Source organism: Clinocottus analis, unplaced genomic scaffold (genome assembly GCF_023055335.1).
Source record: "Clinocottus analis isolate CAN_PGR_092001 unplaced genomic scaffold, fCliAna1.0.p SCAF_7, whole genome shotgun sequence".
NCBI classification, from domain to species: Eukaryota; Metazoa; Chordata; class Actinopteri; order Perciformes; family Cottidae; genus Clinocottus; species Clinocottus analis.
In genome coordinates, this window is record NW_027176229.1 from 2517501 (window position 1) to 2538709 (window position 21209).

Consider the following 21209-nt stretch of genomic DNA (forward strand, 5'->3'; position numbering starts at 1 on the left):
CGGAGATGGCTGTATCACCACTACATGTAATGAAAACAGCGCCACCTATCGTATCGGATATGACATGCATTCGGCCAATGATTCGATTTATTCACTGCCATGTATATTCGGATAACAGCAGTTGCCCCGAAAGAGAGCATAGTCCGACTAAAGCAAGATTCGAATTAATGCCATCATGTAAACGCACTGACTGATAGAGGGACCCTCTTCTATTGCTCTCTAGAAGGTATCTTCCCTTTTTTTCTCCCCATAAAAAGTTTTTGGGGAGAAGTGTTTCCTCATCCAATGTGAGAAGATGTTGTATGTGTACAGATTGTAAAGCCCTTTGAGGTAAATTATTAATATGTGATTTTTGCAACACAAAATAAATTGAACTGAATTGATGAGTTTGATCAACCAGTCAGCTTGCTCAACATACAGATCCACACAGGATTGGAAGGTGTGCAGGTCAGATCCTCTGCAACTCTCTGGGACCTACAATTATCCTGACACCATCTTCTGCATATTAGAACGATTATATTGCTTTAAAATTAGGCAACATTTAGTTGACAGCCCCCCTAAATAATTTTGTTTTTACACTGCTTATACTTAATTAAGAATGCTTGAAGTGAGCCAGGACTAAACAGCTGCCATTTGACACAAATTTTACTTTAGAGCTTTTAAAACAGCATTAGTTTTTTGTTGAAACTAACCAATAGGTAATTTCAGCACCACTTAATTACTCTCAGCCCCAGTCAGCCCTTTAAATGGTAAAAATAGTAAATTCCAGTAAATGGAATTTGGCATCTGGTATTCAAAGTCAGACTCGGTGGTTGTTACAGAGAGCATTTTCTTTTCTGTCTTGTGGAAGACAGAAATTGGCATCATCTGATATGAACACTTTACCATTCACCTTGTCGGCAGAACAATTACCAGGACTTTTAATTCACATTTGTCAAAGATGGTGTCTTTTACCTGACAGGTTTTTAGTAAGGCTGGGCAAAATATTTACTTATTAATCGCATGATTTTTTTGTGATTAACTGTGATTGATCGCATTATGCGCCAAATTCAATAATGAATAAAAAACTAGTGTATTGCACACCTTTATTTCAAAGTAATGTTATCAGAACAATACAACAGGCAGTTAGAGCAAAAGTAAGTTAACAAAAGTATATAAATCAGTTTTCTTTTTTTCATGCATAGGTACCAGAGGAAACATTTGTTTTTTTTTTATCAGGGAACAACAGAAACAGTCTGCTCTGCTAAGTAGCTCCGCCAGCTGCAAAGTGAGCCAGAGGTGTGAAAATTAAATGTTGTTGCCGGTTAAAGAGTGACAACAGTTGCTACTGCAATGCACCACTTGCATGACAGTTTGTGAAAAAGTTATACCATACTAAAGTTTGAAACCCGGCATACCTCACAGCCCCTAATGCAATTGACGCATGAACAAACATTGTTTGCCATTGTGTACTCAATGTACAAATTAATTGTTTGACACTTTACAAAAGACACAAATTTGATTTCTTTCAACAAGTTAGATGTAAAGATCAATGCAAATCACACACTAAATATTTAGGTAGAGCCAAAGCTCTAAGCCTAGCTTAGCATAAATACTGGGAAAGGGGAAAAGGCTAGTTGGGCTATGTTCAGTCAACATCTAAAGCTCATGAGTTACAATCTTGATGTTTTTTTTGTGTAAAAAAAAAGAGCCAATTTTAAAAATAACGTGTTGACTCTTCCAGTCATGCAAATTGTTTGTTTACATTGGACCTTTTCTAGACAGTTATGTCAAGAAAATGGCTTACAAGCCACCAGATTTGTCAGCAGTAGTTTGTGCTACTAATGCCCTGATGCTTATTGTTATGTTCGTTCTGTACTCTACTGCTATGCTGTATTGTAATTTAAGCAGTTCTGAAATTGCTTGTTTTTGCTTTATTAAAACATTAAACATTTGACTTATGTTACTGCTGCTTATGTTTGTCTGTGCTTTACTTTTACTGTAATCAATATGTTGAAGTCAGTCCCAATAAAAAGTCTGGCTCAGAAGCGCAACATGGAGCTACCGTGGACTGTGGCTCTACTCCCAACTCCCTTGAAGAGTGATTGATGAGTCATGATATCATTGAAATTGTTTTGTACTAGCTTATGTTAACATGCATCATATTTTGTTTTACAGGAAGAGGTATTTCAAAGAAGTATTTTTGTCTACATTCTAAACAGGTCCTAATCTTCTCATCACTCCACACAGATCTGTCCACAGGTTTGAAATGTCTGTCAATGCATCTCAAGCTATGCATCTTTCAATTGAAAAAAAACTCATCACATTCCATACAAAGTAGTGTTTGCAATGTGAACGAGGGGCTGTGTGTCTGTGTGCGTGTGTGATAACAGCAGAACACTGCTGCGCTTTCAGTCATTCTGACGCAAGAAAAACATGCACGCACATGTGCGTCGCACACACACACCTCATTCCGTCTTTGGCCTTCCCTGAGACACATTTATACACACACGTCCTTGAGCTTGTAGCAGCAGAAGGGGAAGGGACTGTAATGTCATGTTTCATTAAAACGGACTAAACAAGGAACTAATTGCAGGCAAATGTTATTAATGAAGCGATAGGTAGGGGGATGTTGCTAGATTGTCAATCTCTGTAATATTCAGATTGAGCATGGTCAATCTGGTAGCCAGAAAAAAGCTTCATTGGTGCACTATATTTTGGGTGGGTGGATACAGCATGGGTGGCGGAGTAATACTTTTAATGTGAAAGGATTAGGAATATGAAGGAATTTCTGATAAACTTAGCAACATAGTTTTAAATATTTCTTTTTGATTACAGAAAACCCATGAGTCATCAGAAACACAACGTACCTCCAACCTCCGCTGTATATGAGAAATAGTTAGAGTTCTGCATTGGCAGAATATAGTGCTGTGCTGCACTTCTGTGTGTGTGAGAGAGAGAGAGAGAGAGAGAGAGAGAGAGAGAGAGAGAGAGAGAGAGAGAGAGAGAGAGAGAGAGAAGAGAGAGCTGCCTCGTTCCCATTCATGTGTGGCATGAAAAAGAATAGGCAAAAAATAATCTTTTTAAATTTGTAAGCAGTAAATTGTCTTTGGTGTCAGAGCTGTGCTGCACATTTTCATCTTGCTTTAAGTGAAGCGGCGTGTTCTTGCCTGCATGTATTTGTGGGGTAACAGACGTGCAGTCTTACTGCACATAACTGTTGTTGTTTTCTTTTGTCACTGCATCACAAATGTCACCGCATCAACATGCTCAGGCTTTCAGAGACTCTAATGGTGTATATATATGAAGTAAAGTAATGTTATCAGAACAATATAACAGGCACTCTGGAGCAACAGCAAGTTAACATACATACATATATAGTTTATAAATCTGTTTTATTTTTTTCTGAACAGGTACTGTTCAGTAGTAAGGGTCCTTGTGAGGGACAAACCACTCCTTTTTTGGTCCATGTTTAGTCTGTTGCTTACCTTAAAGATGTTAAAGACCAGTCATTGATTCACTTTATACAAAAGCAATAAGTGCTTTTCATGTTTTCAGTTCAGTTTTTCTTCTTCAGTGAGAAAAGTCCAGTCTGTGTTGTCTTGAACAAGTGCACTAACGTCTGGTTGAATGAGGTGGAGATGTGAAGGACAGCTGACAGGTATCAGCGGCGGCTTTGCGCATGCGCGATTAATGTTCAATCCGGTCCGCTGAGCTTGCAGTGCGAGCTGCCGGTGACCGCTTGAGAAGCTTTGAGAGGCGACTCGCTCGCGCGGTGCTCGTTAAGGACAGAAACTACAGAACAATACGTGCTTTCGCGTCTGGCTAAAGTCGGCATTGATTGAAAAGTTAACACAATATTAACGTGTTAACTTGCCCAGCCCTAATTTAAAGACAAAGATGTAGTTGCCTGATATGTTTTGAATGCTTCAAAATGGCACTTTGGCTTGATAGCACCCATTACAAATATTCATTTAAGCAGCCCCTGCGCTACGGTTGACCTACATGTATGAAACTTGGTACGCATATTTAACACATCTAAACTTAAAATAAAGACTCTTGGGACCATGCTCTAAAACGTACAGGAAGTCGGATAGCGCCCCCTAAAAAAACTCACTTTTTTTTTACAACGCTTGAGTTGTGAAAGCCCACAGCTTTCTCACCCTATGCCCGATTGACCTGAAATCAGGCCAATTTATACCCCAGAGTATAAATTGATTTATTTATCCATCCATCCATTATCTGAACCGCTCATCCTCATTAGGGTCGCGGGGCGCTGCAGCCGATCCCAGCTCTCAAGGGGCAAAGGCAGGGTACACCCTGGACAAGTCGCCAGTCCATCACAGGGCAGACACAGAGACAGACAACCATTCACGCTCACATTCACACCCATGGGCAATTTAGAGTCCAATTAACCTATGCTGCATGTCTTTGGACTGTGGGAGGAAGCCGGAGAACCCGGAGAGAACCCACGCTGACATGGGGAGAACATGCAAACTCCACACAGAAGGACCTGCCAGACCAGTATCCGAACCCCGCCCGGGATCCGAACCACAGACCCTCTTGCTGTGAGGCGTCAGTGCTAGCATGTTATTTAGCCTAGGCCAATTTATACCCTAGAGTATAGATTGACTTATCTAGCCTATAGGCCCCTTCAACCTCAGGTATAATCCAGACTGGGCGTATACTATGGCCTGTTACACTGGGACAGAGGATGTCTTAGGTGTACAGATTGGAAAACCACCTGATTTTGGGCTATACTAAATACATTTAATTGAATACAGTTACACATCGTTGCAGGTTTTGCAGTAATACACCATATATTTTCTTACAATATTACGTTGCATTTTTTTTGACAATCCTGGTGTACCCTGGCCATACCACAAATTTAGTGTGCATACATGCTCTAACAAATGTGTGTACTTGCTTTAGGTGGGTGGACGCCAAGTGTGCAATCTGTTGGATATTGCTCCAAGAGAAGTTGAGGCAATGAAGCAAAAGATTGCAGTTACTTCTTGTTCAGTCAAGGCAGTGCGGAACACCTGTGCTATCTCCAGTACAATTGGCTTGTCTCTGAACAATGATCTGGTGGCCACATTATAGGTCTGACTTAACAGAAACAGTAAATTGAGGATTGCAATTGTCCTGCCACATGAGAAGGTTTAGGCATACGTTTGAAAAAGGGTACAATACTACAGCTCACAGCAGTGTCCAAGTACAGCCAACCAAAGCAGCTATGGCTCTAGAATTGTAAACTGAATCGAAAAGGAGCCAAGCACAACAATAGTCTTCTACTATTGGCAACAGAGCAGCTCCACTGGTGTAGTTATGTGTTTAAATACTTTGTTTAGGACCACATTGATAGCAATTTTAGGTAGGGTAATTTACTTTAGTGTGCATACATGCTCAACAGAAACTTTTGTTTCTGTTGTGCTGCTGTGTAGATTTGAATTAGCAGAATATTTATCCCAAAAGCAAGCGGCTAAGCGTATTTTGACTAAGGTGTCACCAGTTAGACTGCATGTCTTTGGCATAGTTTTACACAACACCCTGAGACAAATAAAAACATGTTCCCTGTGTTCTCCCTATTAAAGTTTTTTTGGGGATTTCTTGCACCGATGTGAGGGGCCTGCGACAGAGGATGTCTTATGTGTATGGATTGTAAAGCCATCTGTGGCTTTACAAATTTGTGATTTTGGGCTGTACAAAATTAGTTGCATTGAATTTAACTGAAAGTCAATTTCTCAATTTCAGTTTGAATGGAAGTATAAGCAGCAATTCGGTGGATACTAAGGAACACATATGCTTTTTGTACCTCTACCATGAACTGGGATTTGAGTATGCTATACCAGATAGCAAATATAATGGGATTGAAACAGATTTTTCTTATTATTGGGAAAAATAAAAAAGGTAATGTCTGTGAGTTAGTTATGTTGCATTAAATTCATTCATATCCATGTGGACACTAAAAAAACTTCCCATTCTGTGTGCTTTGATTTAACTAACTAGCCTTTTCATTTACTACACATTATGGAAAAGGAATCGCTGTATTCTGTATAGTCCCCTACGTCAGCATTTAGGTACACGTGTAATATAAAGTCATAAATGCATTTCCAGTACAGTTAGACCAAAAAATCTTCTTGCCTTAAGCAAATGTTACAATATGTTTGCATATTGCTGACAGTTTACCTGTTCAGGGTCTGTATTTTCACCCTACTGAGTGATTTCAAATTTGTTACTGCAGTTCACTCAGTCTTCTGTTTAAATGCTCAGACACCAGCTGACTTTCCTGCTTTGCGATTTTATGCACATTATGAAATACCAGATTTAGATAGGTGTATGAGAAAAGCACTTTTCAGCTAAATGTCAAAACCCGAAGCCTTCCCTGCAGGGTTATGTTTATTCATCGTTTGTCTCCCAGGTTTACATATAGATATACATACATACATATGTGTGTGTGCATATATATATATATATATATATATATATATATATATATATATATATATATATATATATACATATACATATATATATATATATATGTATATATATATATATATATATATATATACATATCTATGCATATATACACATATATATGCGTACACACACACACACACACACACACACACACACACACACACACACACACACACACACACTTACATATGGCCTAAATGTAATTCTGATCAGCAACTTTTTTTATTATTAAACCAGGGAACAACAATCCCTGGTTGTTGGTCCATTGAGATCAGTAAAAAAAAATCACCAGTCCAGTCAAAAAAACAACCTAAACGTAAAAGTCCTTAATCCAAAACCCTCTATTTTACCATCAAAACAAAACAAAAAAATCAAAACCATGAGGCTATACTACTACATAACTGACACTCCATCCTCGCAGTTGCATGAGAGCAGGTTATCACAGCGACTACCATGACCAGCAGCATGTACAGTTGTCAAATGCCATCAGCTCAACCAGGTCCAGACGCCAGCCATGCCAGGCCGTGCACACTCCCCCCGTCTCTGGAGGCAGTGCTGCTGAGTGTATTTTTAGACAGTGCCACCTTATAAGCACAGCCTGGTCGCATCACATCTGTGTATTTTAAGTGGAGTCCTCTCCCATCAACGCAATGTGCCCTTTTACTAAAAGCCTAAGGTCAGACTGCAAACCCAACATAGATTTATTGTGACACCAGAAAAAAAAGACGAAAAATGTGTGAGGCTGGTTCTGGTTTCATCACAAATGTTGTCATCTTTCTTCAAAAGCCGAGCAGTAAATACAGTAAAAACAGTAACATGGTTTAAAAGATTTAAGTCCAAATGCAATAACATTTAGTCATTCTTCTGTAGAAAAACCCCACTAGTGTTTTAAAAAAAAACGTATTGTTAATAGTTTTGTATTATTAAAAGAAAAAGAACACAGCAGGGAACAAAATACAAATGAGATGGGATTTAGCACTACAAATATAAGACCATCCAAGTGGATTGCTCCCATCCAGGTGGGGATAAAGTGCCTACTGCAAGCAAAAGACTAAATATCTCAGGATCTTGTTCACGAGTGAGGGTAAGATAGAGTCGGAGATTGATAGGCAGATTGGTGCGACTGCAGCACTAACACAGGCGCTGCACGGGACCGTCTTGGTGATGAGGGAGCTGAGACGGAAGGCAAAGCTCTCAATTTACCGGTCTTTCTGCATTCCGAAACTCACCTATAATCACAAACTCTGGGAACCCCTTAGAAATAGTGTAAGACCTCGGACATCAGGAGGGAACTTGGAGTTGAGGCACTATTCCTTTGTGTTGAGTCAGCTTAGGTGATTCAGGCGTCTAAGGACGCCTCCCACTGAAGTTTTTCCAGGCACACCCAACTTGGAGGAGACTCTGGGCAAGACCCAGAACACGCTTGAGTGATTACATCTCCTAGTTGGCCTGGGAACAAAGAATGAGCAGGGGGAGAGGAAAGTCTGAGTCAGCCTGCTTGGCTTGCTGACACCGCGACCCGATCGAGGACGATGGATAGATAACAGAAAGATATGAGAGATGGGAAATGGCATGCATAAAAGAGAATCACCGATTGCAATTTTCTTGGTCATTTACATTTTGTGTGACCTGCCTATACAGATTTCTTTCTTTCTAAGAATTATAATTTACAAGGGGTCAGAACGATGTTACTTCATTATCGATGCTTTTTTTTCCAGCTGAATTAGGCTATATATACCCTCAGCTCTGTTACCTCTCAGATCTATGTTTCTTGGACCATGTTGAAAGCTGTTTATATATTTTTGAGATCACGCTAAAATCTGATAAAAATCAATGGGCTAGTACTCGTTGCTTTCATTGGTAGGGTTGTTCAAGGATGAGGAGTAAGATTGGTTAGGTAAGAATATTGGGGTAAACCAATTAGAGGCAGAGTAGGAAGGGTCTTGCCTTTGCTATAATAGGTCAACCAAATATTCCAATAATTTGCCTTTTGCTTTTTCTGTGTTTTTTTTTTTTTTGTATTGGGCCTTTGGAATTATGGACTTTTGCTTTTGGGATAGCAGACTAACAAATAGAATTTCAGCATTGCACCTCCTGAGGTATTCAGATGTGAGCGAACATACAGCTGAGGTAACAGACGATTCCCATTGACTGCATTTTTTACTTTTATGCAGAATTTTAGTTGTATTTTCATAATAAAACATGATTAAATAATTTTTAATCGGTACATTTATTTGTAGATTTTATCCACAGTTTTTACAGAAACATCTCTTATAAATCTTACAATAAAAGTGTTATTGGTAAAATAAAATCCAACTGGAAATTCACTTCTGTTCATCCCACTTCATGAAACATGTTTTATTTTCCCACGGAGAAAACAAGTGTAACATATCTGTATCTGTATAACAACACACTTAATATATAGTAAAACACTTCCACACCAACCGAATGTGTGTATCACGATTTAAAATACAGGTTTTCTGTATAAAAAGTAGCAAGTCTCACCCATCTTTTAAGTGGTTACATCTCCAGTCTAATCTGGAGAGCAGAAATGATAGGTACTCAGTTAGTTTGCTTGATTTAATAGAAATATATATTTAATGGGTTGAGTGTAGAGAAATAGACTAAAATATATTTGACAAGGTGGACTGTGAGGACCATCAATGTCTGTACAAAGTGTCATTGCATCAAAATGGTGGGTTGATCAAGGTAAGACATGTCAAAAACACATTCTGGGGTTTTGCAGAAATGTCCGGTGTGGTATGAAACAGTGTTCCAACTGGAATTAAAAACTAGGGATTTTGGGATATATGGTATCAACTTTAACTTTGGCCAGATTTTTTAACATTTTTAACAAGACAAATGTTGTGCTACCAAACCTAGCATTCATATATTTTTCTGCACATTTTGAAGTATCACATTAGAAAAGTTGTTCATAAATAGCACAATGCAATAAAACTTCCTCAACTAGCAAAAAAATGCTCGCCTAAGGTGATTTTTGACTTTGTCGAAGAAGAGATGCACTATATGGATTGTGAAACTAATTTGCCCAAGAAATTCTGACACAGCGAACATTCAACTAACATGACTGAACAGCTGTTTCAACTATCAGTGTCTTTTCTAATATTTGTCTCAAGACAGCATTAAACATTGTCAATATTAGCTGACATAAAAGAACAAATTTAACTAGTTCCATTGAAGGACCTTTCTCTATTTTTCTCTCATAGATTGTTAGATGACCAAATTAACATTAAAATTTGTTTCCAGTTTGCAACCTATACTTCATCTATTCTGTTTATTATTATTATTATTATTATTATTATTATTATTATTATTATTAATAATAATAGTTACCCAAGGTCGCCTTACAATTAAACAATACAGGATAAAAGCTAAAAGCATGAAACACAAAAAAACAACAGTAAAACAGAGCATCAATATAAAAAAACAAGTAAAGTGCAAAGGGAGCAGTTATAATGAGTATGCCAGTTTGAACAGGTGAGTTTTGAGTTGAAACTTGAACGATGTGATGGAGTCTGATTGTCTTATATGTGGGTGGAGGGAGTTCCAGAGCCTGGGTGCTGAGCAGCTGAAGGCTCGGGCACTCATGGTACTGAGGCGTGGCGTGGGGCTGGTTAGCAGTCCAGAAGAGGATGAGTGGAGGGCGTGGGAGGGAGTCTTTTCCTGAAGGAGGTTGTAGAGGTAAGTGGGGGCTAGATTGTAGAGAGCTTTAGAGTTGAGGAGAAGGTTTTTGTCGTCGATGCGGTATTGTACAGGGAGCCAGTGAAGTTGGATGAGTACAGGAGTGATGTGGTCCAATGATTTGGTACAGGTGATGATCCTGGCGGCCGAGTTCTGAATGATTTGCAGTCTGTTGATGAGTTTGGTGAGGAGTCCGGTGAGGAAAGCATTGCAGTAGTCGATGCGGGATGTGACAAATGAGTGGACCAGGATTTCGGTGCTGGACTGGGTCAGTGATGGGCGGAGTCTGGAAATGTTGCGGAGATGAAAGAATGCAGTCCCGGTGATGTTTTAAATATGGGGTGCAAATTAAAGAGTGTTGACACACTTCAGCCATGAGTAAAGCGTAGCTTATACCGACAACTTCTGACCAAACTATGCAGCCTAATTAATTCCCTCCAAACCAGTTGATGGAAATGCGCATCATTTCCATTTATTTTTAGAGACACTTAAAGTTTCATCGACAATTCAGCAGAAACTAGGGTAATTTCAATGCAGAAAATGTACAGGACCTTTTACCTCTAAAACCAACTCCATACATAATTACAAGCTAATGTAATTACAGCTAATCAAATGACTAACAGACATCCTTGAGGCCCTGCCACCAGTGAAGCAAATATGTCCCTCCATGACTGACCCAGTTTTTGTAAGAAGTGTTAAATACAGTATTAAAATCCACTGGGGATATTGCAGTACAAACTAAATGTACCCTCCTTTTTGATTGCTCCGTGGCCTTGGTCTTTTCAAATGTAGGCAATGTAAAATATTAGGTCTAAAACTGAACTCATCGACATGATCAGAGTATATATTAATAACACAGATCGAGAGGCTGCAGTAAGTAAACTCTTATAGGGAAGCTGAGCAGCTGCAGCAGAGAAGAGCGAAGGATAGTAGACCAAAAAAAAAAACCTTAAAACCCCCACACACCCCCTTATTCCTCTCTCTCCCAATGAAACAGTTTGTCTCTCCTGAAATAGATATTAATCCAGAGGTAGATTTAATTTGAATAGCAGTGAGACTCAGAGGAGCTACAAACCCTTCTTCTGGCTTGGACTCTGGATTGTGCATCGAGATATTTTCATCATAAAGATGTCCATGTGCTTGTTAATGAGCTAATGTCGGCATGTTTTTGTGTATTTGTGAAAAACAATTACATGATTAAAAAGCTATAACTTTTCATTATAAAAAAATCTATAACTAACTCTGTGATTCTGTTTAGGTCACTACAGAAGGCTTGAAATATATATATATATATATATATATATATATATATATATATATATATATATATATATATATATATATATATATACACACACACATATATAGGTCATATATAGTTTAGTTCATAACGTTTTGAGAACGTTATGAAAACATTGTTAGGAATACACGTTCAGATTGATAGAAATACAATGTTCTAAAAACACTCCGCAAATACTTTTTTTTCATTTACGTTAGCAAAACAACATCTAGACACTGTTAGGAAAACAGCCCTCTAAGACAATGTACTGAGAACATAAGGAATTCAATGTCCCTACAATGTTTCCTTTAAAAAACAGAGATGAAAGTAGAGGAAAGGAAAGTATGTCCGGTAATGGAAAATAACTTCAAATAAATGAATGGAATAAATGGAAATTAGAGTAAAGTAAAGCATATAAAAGTAACGGAAAGAAAAGTAGAAGAAAGAGAAGTAGAAAAGTGGAACAGAGATGAGAGAAGAGGATAGAAAAGTCTAAAAAGAGAAAAGTAGAACAAAGGAAAGGATACAAAATAATGGAAAGGAAATTGGAGAGGAAAGTGGAGGAAAGGGAAGAATAAAAAGGAAACGATGAGGTCAGAGAAGAGGGAATGGTGAGTATATACAGTGCATACAGTGAAACAGAAAAAGGATAACAAGACAAGATAAGCTAAAGCAGCAAGAGAAAGCAATGTGTGTTATCTTTTTCAGAGACTTATTTCCAGCTTGATAGCTGGCAAACTCTCAGTAATCAAAGCATAGACCAGAGTTCCCGAAATATCTCTACTCAAATCACCTCCATCACACCACACCAACATTAAACTCCACTTAAGGCAGTGGCGGGCAGTGCGTTTTGTACCTAGGTCTTCAGTACACTTTAGTGCCGTAAACGGGGAGAGAGCGGTGAGCAGAGAGGACGTAGACGAAAGAGTACGGGTCAGAGACAAGCAGGCGGGTGCGCTCAGGGGCAAGGCTAGGAGCGCACATAAGATAGCTGGGGCCACACAACTGATTGTAACAATAAAGTATATTACAAACCGCAAATCTGCAGCGTGTTTGTTTTGGTGTCGCCAGAGGCTCATGAGGTTGATGCAGAGACGTTATACTGTCAAACCGACCCGTCCATAATACATACTCTCATCTGTGGACAGCAGACGCTCACTCTGCTATACGGATGATTTTTTTGCACTATTACGAGCATCAAGGGAGGTATTCTCGTCTATGTCCAGCCCACCATTAGTCCACAAAAACACTGCAGACTTACAAGCCACGATCATAATAAAAACAGCACTATATGTCATCTTCGCAACAAAACATCTTTGATGTGACCTGTATAGTCTTGGCCAATCAGCATTAAGATGTCTACAGCGGCCGTTTCTCAATATGCCCATTTCTCAATATGCTATCTTTCCTGTTACTTGATGAGAAAACTCAAAACTGAAAGTTGACATTCTCTGAATACTATTGTTGTTGAGTCACAAAATGTAATTTTAGGAAGTTTTTAGGTGAGAAGTTAGTTTAAGTATCAAATATGTGGTCGGTTTGTCAAGAATCAGTTGACTTAAAAAGATACGCTAGCAGGTTGAGGGTCTGCTCGCAGGCCGTCAGTGCTCTGCTACCCGCCGAGAGCAGCCTGATTTTTATTTATAAGGTTTGAGGATCTAATGACCAATCTTTATTAGTTTATTATTAATTCACAGTAACATTAGTTAGTTTGACTGAGGGAAAGGTTAAGATTCATAACTTAATGTTTTAATTTATGTGTATCTGTATGATTATATAAGCATACATATATATATATATATATATATATATATATATATATATATATATATATATATATATATATATATGTATATATATATAAAACTTGACAAAAATAATAAATAATAAAAATAATAGTTAACACATATTACATATTAATAAACTTATATATTACATATATATATATATATATATATATATATATATATATATATATGTAATATACATATATATCGAGAGCCAGTTGAATTATATGACGATGCCTTCTAGCTGGTCATTCCGCATGACCATTAACACCGCTGTGATTGTCAATGAGGCTCGTCAGTAGGTGGTGGTAATGCACCTTTTGTTGTATAAACCAGCATTTAATAGAAGAAGAAGAAGAATAAGCGAGGAGCTACATTGTCTCTCAGGCATCAGCCTGAGCGACGGATTAGCTGGTGGTGATTTATGTGGCGAGTGGACCGCAGGAGACACACAGCAGACACATTTAGAGGAGACAGCAAGGAGACAATAAGGAGACAAGGAGGACATGACACTGTGCTGTTGATCGGCGAAGCACGCCGCAATCAGCTGTTAAAACAGCAAGCATAGTTCCAAAATACACGGCCCGCTACTGGTTTCATGTATTTTAACCAGGCTACTCTTCCATGCGCTGTTAACAAGCTCCCAAGCAAGCCATACCAGAGGCCTGAAGGAGCAGATGATCAGATGAAGACAGGTGTGAAATGAGAAAATAAGCTAATAGAGAAAAATAATCATAATATATGTAATGTATTTGTGAAAAACAATTACATTACACAATAGCTATAACTTTATTATTATAATATATATATATAGATATATATATATATAAATTATAATAAAGTTATTATATATATATGTATATATATATATATATATATATACATATATATATATATATATATATATATACATATATATATATATATATATAATTATAAAATAGCCATAACTTTGTGATTCTGTTTAGGCTGGCAGAGAAGGCTTAGAGGGCCCAGTTGGCCAGCCACTGCTTGAAAGGAACTTGGAGTGGAAATTCTTAACATGAAATCTTGACATGCTCAACATGCTTAAGGGGCAGAGCTGCCAAGTGGAGGTAAAAACAATGTTTTTGTCTTTTCCAAACGAAGACATAACAGAGGTTGTTTCAAGTGGTCAAGATTACACAAGCCAAACACCACCAAAACACTTATCAGGCAGGAAGTGACAGGCCTGACAATTGCATCTGTCAAACACGACAATTGCATCCGTCAAACTTACGACAGTTTATGACAGGGAAGGCCTGAGACCTCACAATGTGTCCTTGTATTTAATGAAGGGTTGGCATCGCCTTGTGTCCAACCGTTGCATTGTTCGTTGGTCATTTTTAGCTGTTCTGACAAAGTGAGCCAGGCAAGCTCTGGATTAATGCATGTAGTGAGACTGAGACCACAGGAAAACACTATTGACAGGAAGATGCATCATTTACAAAGGACTCACATTGTCTGTTCTGAGCTTCTTGGCGGGGCAGCCTCCATCCACAGGATGGAGCATATAATACAACCGTACTTTGTTGGCATGTTTCCGACTCTGATGGAGAGAAAAGGGAAAACAATATGTTAATTAAGGCAATAAAGTGGATGATATATATAGAGCCTAATGCAGTGTATTTTAAAAATAATTTGACCTCCCTCGGTTACCTTCTGCCAGAGGCATGCAAACTTTTCAGTATCACTTATGTGCCCAAAAGGATATGAACCTAACAACGAACTAACAAAGTCCCCCACTCGTAAATTTCAATAACCAATACCTCACGCGACCTACATAGATTCAACCGGTTGATTTTGCATTGCTTATGGAAATTAAGAGGTCATGTCCAAGGGGAGTAGATTTTATATTGGACAAACGCCATCTCAACATTAACTTCCTCAGTTGAAAAAAACAACATCTTTCAGTCTGGATGTAAAAGCAAAAACAAGTGTAATCCAAAACAAGTCTAATCTTAAACAAGTCGCAATGCATTGTGGTGCAAAAGTAAGCTCACGTCTTCTGCTCAAATATTATATGCCACAATCTGAAGGAATACAATTTGTCAGCATTTTACAAAATTGTTGTAAATTATTGACAAATCATGCACAATTGCCATCACAATTAAATTCAATACACCCATACTGGAGATCAACCCCAATATGATATTTAATCAAGCTATTTTTGCCAGGTGGGATGTACTAATAGTAACCTCACTGGGAGGTTTCCAAAAACCATTATATTCATCTAAAATAAAAGAACAATTTTGACACTTAAATGTTTTATTTTATTGTAGAAACAGCAAACATCAGTGTCGTCGAGTGATCTGGTAACAACAAAACTTGATGTGAGTAATGATAGTTTTGGATTTAGAATTCAACTTGACGCACCAGATGGTTGGTTACACTGAACCATTTAAAAAGCTGTCACTGGAAGCGGTTTGAAAAAGGGAAAGTACTTTCAAAATATAGTTGGCTGGTGATTGGATGAATCATCCGAAACATAAACATGTTGTCGAAGGCAGTCAAGAGCAGGGACTTGGAGAAATACTCTCCATTTCGGATAAAGCTGATGCTATTGCAGCATCTATGCTAACCTCTTTAGGAACCGCAATTGTTACGGCGTCTTTATATGACAATGTTTTGGCTGAATATACTTTATCACCCTGAATCTGACAAGATAGACTTTTGCGTCATCTTGAGATCCCGCCATTCTTATGTGGATCTATAGCTGCTGTGAAAGGCAAGCACCTTGTAATGAAAACCTTGTTTAGTGCCTTGCTTTCACAATTCAGTTAACTCCAATAGGCTTTCTGAGCACAAAGCTGTGTCATACCAATCTGTGATTAAGCCAGAAACCTAAGTGACTAAGAAAAACACACCAGTGAGAAGACACAGGCACTCACAAGACACTGACCAATGAAGGATGCATCCAGCTCATGAGAGCTCGTAGATTATTTGTGTGTGCAGATTTACAGCTGCCCAGGCTTGTTTCAGCTGATCATCTTTTCTGACTTTTCGATTTATAATAATAATAATAATAATAATAATAATAAATGTTATTTATATTGCACTTTATATTTTAGCAATCTCAAATGTGCTACAGAGCAGAATAAAACAAGAACATTTTTAAGATATATTTAAAAGCAGAGCCTATAAAAGATATTTTAGCAGTACTCTTTCTTAAAAAGGTGAGTTTTCAGGTCACGTTTAAAAGCCTCTGCAGTCTGTGGGGCCCTCAGATGGTCGGGGAGGGTATTCCGCAGTATCGAAGCTGCAGAGGAAAAGGCCTGATCGCTCATAGTGCGGAGCTTGGTTCTGGGGACTTGGAGGGTGTTTTTGGTTGCAGAACGGAGGGTGAATGAGAAGGTCTGGAGGGTGAATAGAAGAAGGACAACTGTCTGAGAGCATAACAAAAACAAACTGAAACAGGCACATTATGGAAGGCGTTTGTATAAGAGAAGCTATGTGCACGTTTGACATAATTAGGGCTGAAGAAAAATCCATACTGCATTACTAACCCATCAGTGAGCTAATCAGCACTTGTGTGGACTCAGACCGTCCCCTCCTCGGGACCAGAGGGGTTATTATGGGAACATGGAACAAATGTAACTAGACATCCTGAACCAGAATATAAAACCACATGCAACAGAAATTAGCCTTGTTTTAAGTTAGAATTTATATAATATATTAGGGCTGGGCAAATCAACGTGTTAACTTCTCAATCCTTGAACAGCGTTAATTATTTGATCATGCGTTAACTGCATTTTTTTTTTTGCATTAGGAGGGTGTTATCACTGCCACACACAGGTGCTGCACTTTAAATCTCTCCCAGACGGCATAGTTCAGACCTGGGCGTCTTAGGGCTCTCCCAGTCCAGCCCGCATGAGGTCAATCACAAATGAATGATAAGATGCACGCCATAAATGATACACAACGACACTGCTTTACAAGAGGGAGCTGAGTCAGAAGGCAAAGCTCTCCATTTACTGATCGGTCTACGTTCCAACCCTCACCTATGGTCATGAACTCTGGATTGTGACCGAAAAAACGAGGTTGCGGTTACATGCGGCCGAAATGAGCTTCCTCCTTAGGGTGGCCAGGCTCAGCCTTAGAGATAGGGAAAGGAGCTCGGACATCAGGAGGGAGCTTGGAGTTGAGCTGCTACTCCTTCGTATTGAAAGTCACCTGAGGTGGTTTGGGCATCTAATTCGAATGCCTCCTGGATGCATCCCATTGAAGGTTTTCCAGGCACGTCCAACTGGAAAGAGACCCGGAGAAGACCCAGAACAAGCTGAAGGGATTATATCTCCCGACTGGCCTGGGAACGTCTCAAGGTACCCCAGAATGAGCTGAAAATGTTGCGGGTGAGAGGGAGGTCTGGGTCCGTCTGCTGGGCCTGCTGCCACTGCGTCCCGACCCCGGATAAGCGGGTAAAAATGGATAGATGGGTGGATTTAAAGTAAGCAACAGATTGAACATGGACGAAAGAAGGAATGGCTTGTCCATAACAGGGACCCTTCCTACTGAACACACTGTTTATTTTGTTCTCTGATATAAAAAAAACATGTTTTCTTCTGGTACCTGTTAAAAAAAAACAGATTTATATACTTTATATGTATGTATGTTAACTTGCTGTTGCTCCAGAGTGCCTGTTATATTGTTGTGGTGAGTCCAGTGAATCTTGTGTCATTATAACTTACATGGCTGACAATACATTATTTATCCAATGTATGCAAGTAACACTGTCATTCTTAAATTATTGTACCTAAACACAGCCCAGAGTGCTTGGTGACTCAGAATACACCACTGTATGTGTGCTGGCAGCCTCAGTGAGCCCTCTAATTATAGCAAGTCTGTCAAAAGCAATTGTAACTGAGGTCAGGTAACCTCCAAGACACCCAGGGTTGAGCTTTCCTACTTAGCTACCCCTAGATGATTTAGGAACAGGGATTCTGTGCTCACCAGTCACCCCAGAGCTCTGTGTTATACATACTGCTGTTGTACCCCCACCAGTTTACAAAGTACTCAACTGCATGTAACCAGGGAAACAGCACTGCAGTCTACACTCAAACAGGCATTATCACATGAATCATCACTCGTTTAACCCAAAACAGCAAGCATGTGCAGGGTTTTGTTGCGGGGATTACAGTGTGTTTACTAAATAATGGGACCATAATCAAAACTGTTCACTGGAGCATGTCTGTGTCATTCATTTTCTGCCTAATGGAGATTCTGACTATAACTCTGATTATGTGTTGCATTTTTACACATCAAAATGTGCACATTCTATAGATTAACTGCTATTTCTCTATTCAATTCAGCTTTCATAAGCGACGTTGAGATTCACCTTCTAAGCAAAAAAAAAATGTTGAGGATTAATGTTAGAAAACACTACCAGCTAATTCCACTTGTGACATGAATGACGGGTGAAGATTAGGAGAACAGTTATTTTTAAGCCTTTAAAACAGGGTAAGTAACTAGAGCTGCCTCCCTATTGTTTTGTTTAATTAGTGCACTTCCTTAACATCGTCCCAATATGATTAGCAGTAAGATGGAGTCAGCCCAAAAACTATATGTAAATATATAATATGTATTTTTCAACTTGTTTTTTTGGTCTCCAAATAGGTTTTTTTTTGTTTTTTTTTCCTGCTGCATCTGGCAACTATTCTTGTATAAAGTTCTGGTTCACTACCTGTCCAACAACAAAGAGCAGACAGACAAATTAGCGACTGGCTGGTGAACACGGAAGAGCACTTAGCTGCAAATTAGACAATACCGTTCCCTAGGCTTTAGTGTGGACAGACCAAACCTTGATGGAAATGGGTATTGGTGGACACTAAGGGAATTTCAGGGCTGCACAGTGGTGTAGTGGCTAGCATTCACGCCTCACGGCAAGAGGTTCTGTGGGTCGGATACTGGTCTGGCAGGTCCTTCTGTGTGGAGTTTGCATGTTCTCCCCGTGGCAGCGTGGGTTCTCTCCGGGTTCTCCGGCTTCCTCCCACAGTCCAAAGACATGCTGCATAGGTTAATTAGACTCTAAATTGCCCGTAGGTGTGAGTGTGAATGGTTGTCTGTCTATATGTCTGCCCTGTGATGAACTGGCGAGTGGTCCAGGGTGTACCCTGCCTTCGCCCCTCGACAGCTGGGATCGGCTCCAGCGCCCCGCGACCCTGATGAGCCTAATTGATTCATACCATGCCAACTATGATTGTGCCATACTTGAGTACACGTATCATTATCTATGTGACACATGTTTAAATAGATGGATGGATTTACTTGGACTCCAAAAAGCCACACAACAACATAGAGTACCGAAAAATGCATTAGAGATAATACAAATAGGAACTGAGGCAACTCAGTTTGTAGTTTTTGTACCACATTGCAAACTGATTGATGCCTTAGGGTTGTCGCCACAGTGCCTACTCATTGACTGCTACACCTAATGGAAACCATACCCGAGTACACATTAACCCGACTCGAGACCCCCTTTTCAAGTGGACAAGAGCATGGTGTTCAAACCAATCAAACAAAATGGATTAAGGTGCCGAGTGGACTCAGATCCAGGCCAAGGTTCCTGATGATTCATTATGTATATTATTTTATATAGCTTGGATTATTTGATTTCATAATCATTATTTATTTAAATGTGTTAATGTTCATCTTTTTGAGTCTGAAGGCACCTTAATAACCAGAAGACGCATCTCATGGGGTTTATTCTAAAATTTTAAGCTGGGCGATATAAAATATTACTATTTTTCTATCAAGCACCATTAGTCCGACAAGCAGCTATTGCTTATATATTCACACCTGTGTGTGTGTGTTTGTGTGTGTGTGTAGGAGCTTTTGGAGGCATACCATTAAATTGGCCAAATTACATAAAATCCCCTAAAAACAAAACAACTGGCTGTAAAGGCTACTCATCAAATCAGCAATATATGTGTTCAATCATCAAACCCTAATTAATACCGGCCCAACACTTCTTATTTCAAATCATTTTCCCTGTCACCTTGCATTTGTCACGCTAATACCTGTCAACTTTTCAATCAAAATAATGAAACCTAAAGCAATTTAAATTGCAGCATAAATCAAAGTTCAATTGTTTCTCAGATAGGAACCAACCTCATTCTTCACTGTTGGCAGCCTGATGTAAATAAACAGCAGCCTCATCACCTCATTGCATATAATAGAAATGTGAAAACTTACTCTTGGATCTTCTTTGTCTTACTGTTTAACGATTTATAGACTGAGACAGCACACTGGAAGCTAAATGGGCTTTTCCTGAGGCCTCCAGGAGAACTGTTAAGCAGAGATTGGTAGACAATGCGAAGAGCAAACCCTCAAGACGACTGACAGAATGCTGTCACGAAAAGTAGGCCATGCAGTCAATTCACAAACTATGGTATCAACTGCACACAAAATCCTTTTGGATCAAAGAGAACAAGCCCGACGGACAAATCCAACGCCTCGTATTAAAAAGCACAAGTGAAGATATTTCACTGGCTTCCAGAGAAATGACATCATGCGGATGTTTGTGTCGCGTCAGTCAAATGCTTACATCACCGTCAATGTCCTCTGAAGAGCTACAGAAACAGAAGTGTTGATGTGTGGAGGATATACATTTGTCTACTCATGACTATGCCATAAAAACTGCAGTTAGGATTAGATACTTCTAGGGACTTATCACTCCACTGCCTTGCTTTTTGACAGCTGCTAATACTTTAACTCATTCCTATTCTCCAGAGTTTAGAAGCCTTTATCTTCTTTTTGTTAGTGGATTTCAGATGATTTCTCATAAAAGTTGGACTGGTGGAAACAGTGTGTGAGTGCTGCAAGTTAAGTGGAGACGGTTTCCTTATAATGCACTATATAATTAAAAAACAGTCCTTTTAAAATCTCCAAAAAAACCTGATCAAATACCATGAAATATAGTCATTATTAAATGTTTCTAATTTGAAAAGCGGGTAGTTACTTGT

General features: G+C 39.0%; 1 protein-coding gene across 1 annotated transcript in view; it reads right to left on the reverse strand.

The window, feature by feature from the left end:
- LOC137805053 (zinc finger matrin-type protein 4-like) overlaps positions 1-21209 on the reverse strand; it is a 167477-nt gene that overhangs the window by 110000 nt on the left and 36268 nt on the right. Inside the window, exon 3 of the mRNA XM_068604720.1 lies at positions 14708-14797. Within this exon, the coding sequence (XP_068460821.1) occupies positions 14708-14797 (90 nt within the window). The remainder of the gene's footprint in view (positions 1-14707; positions 14798-21209) is intronic.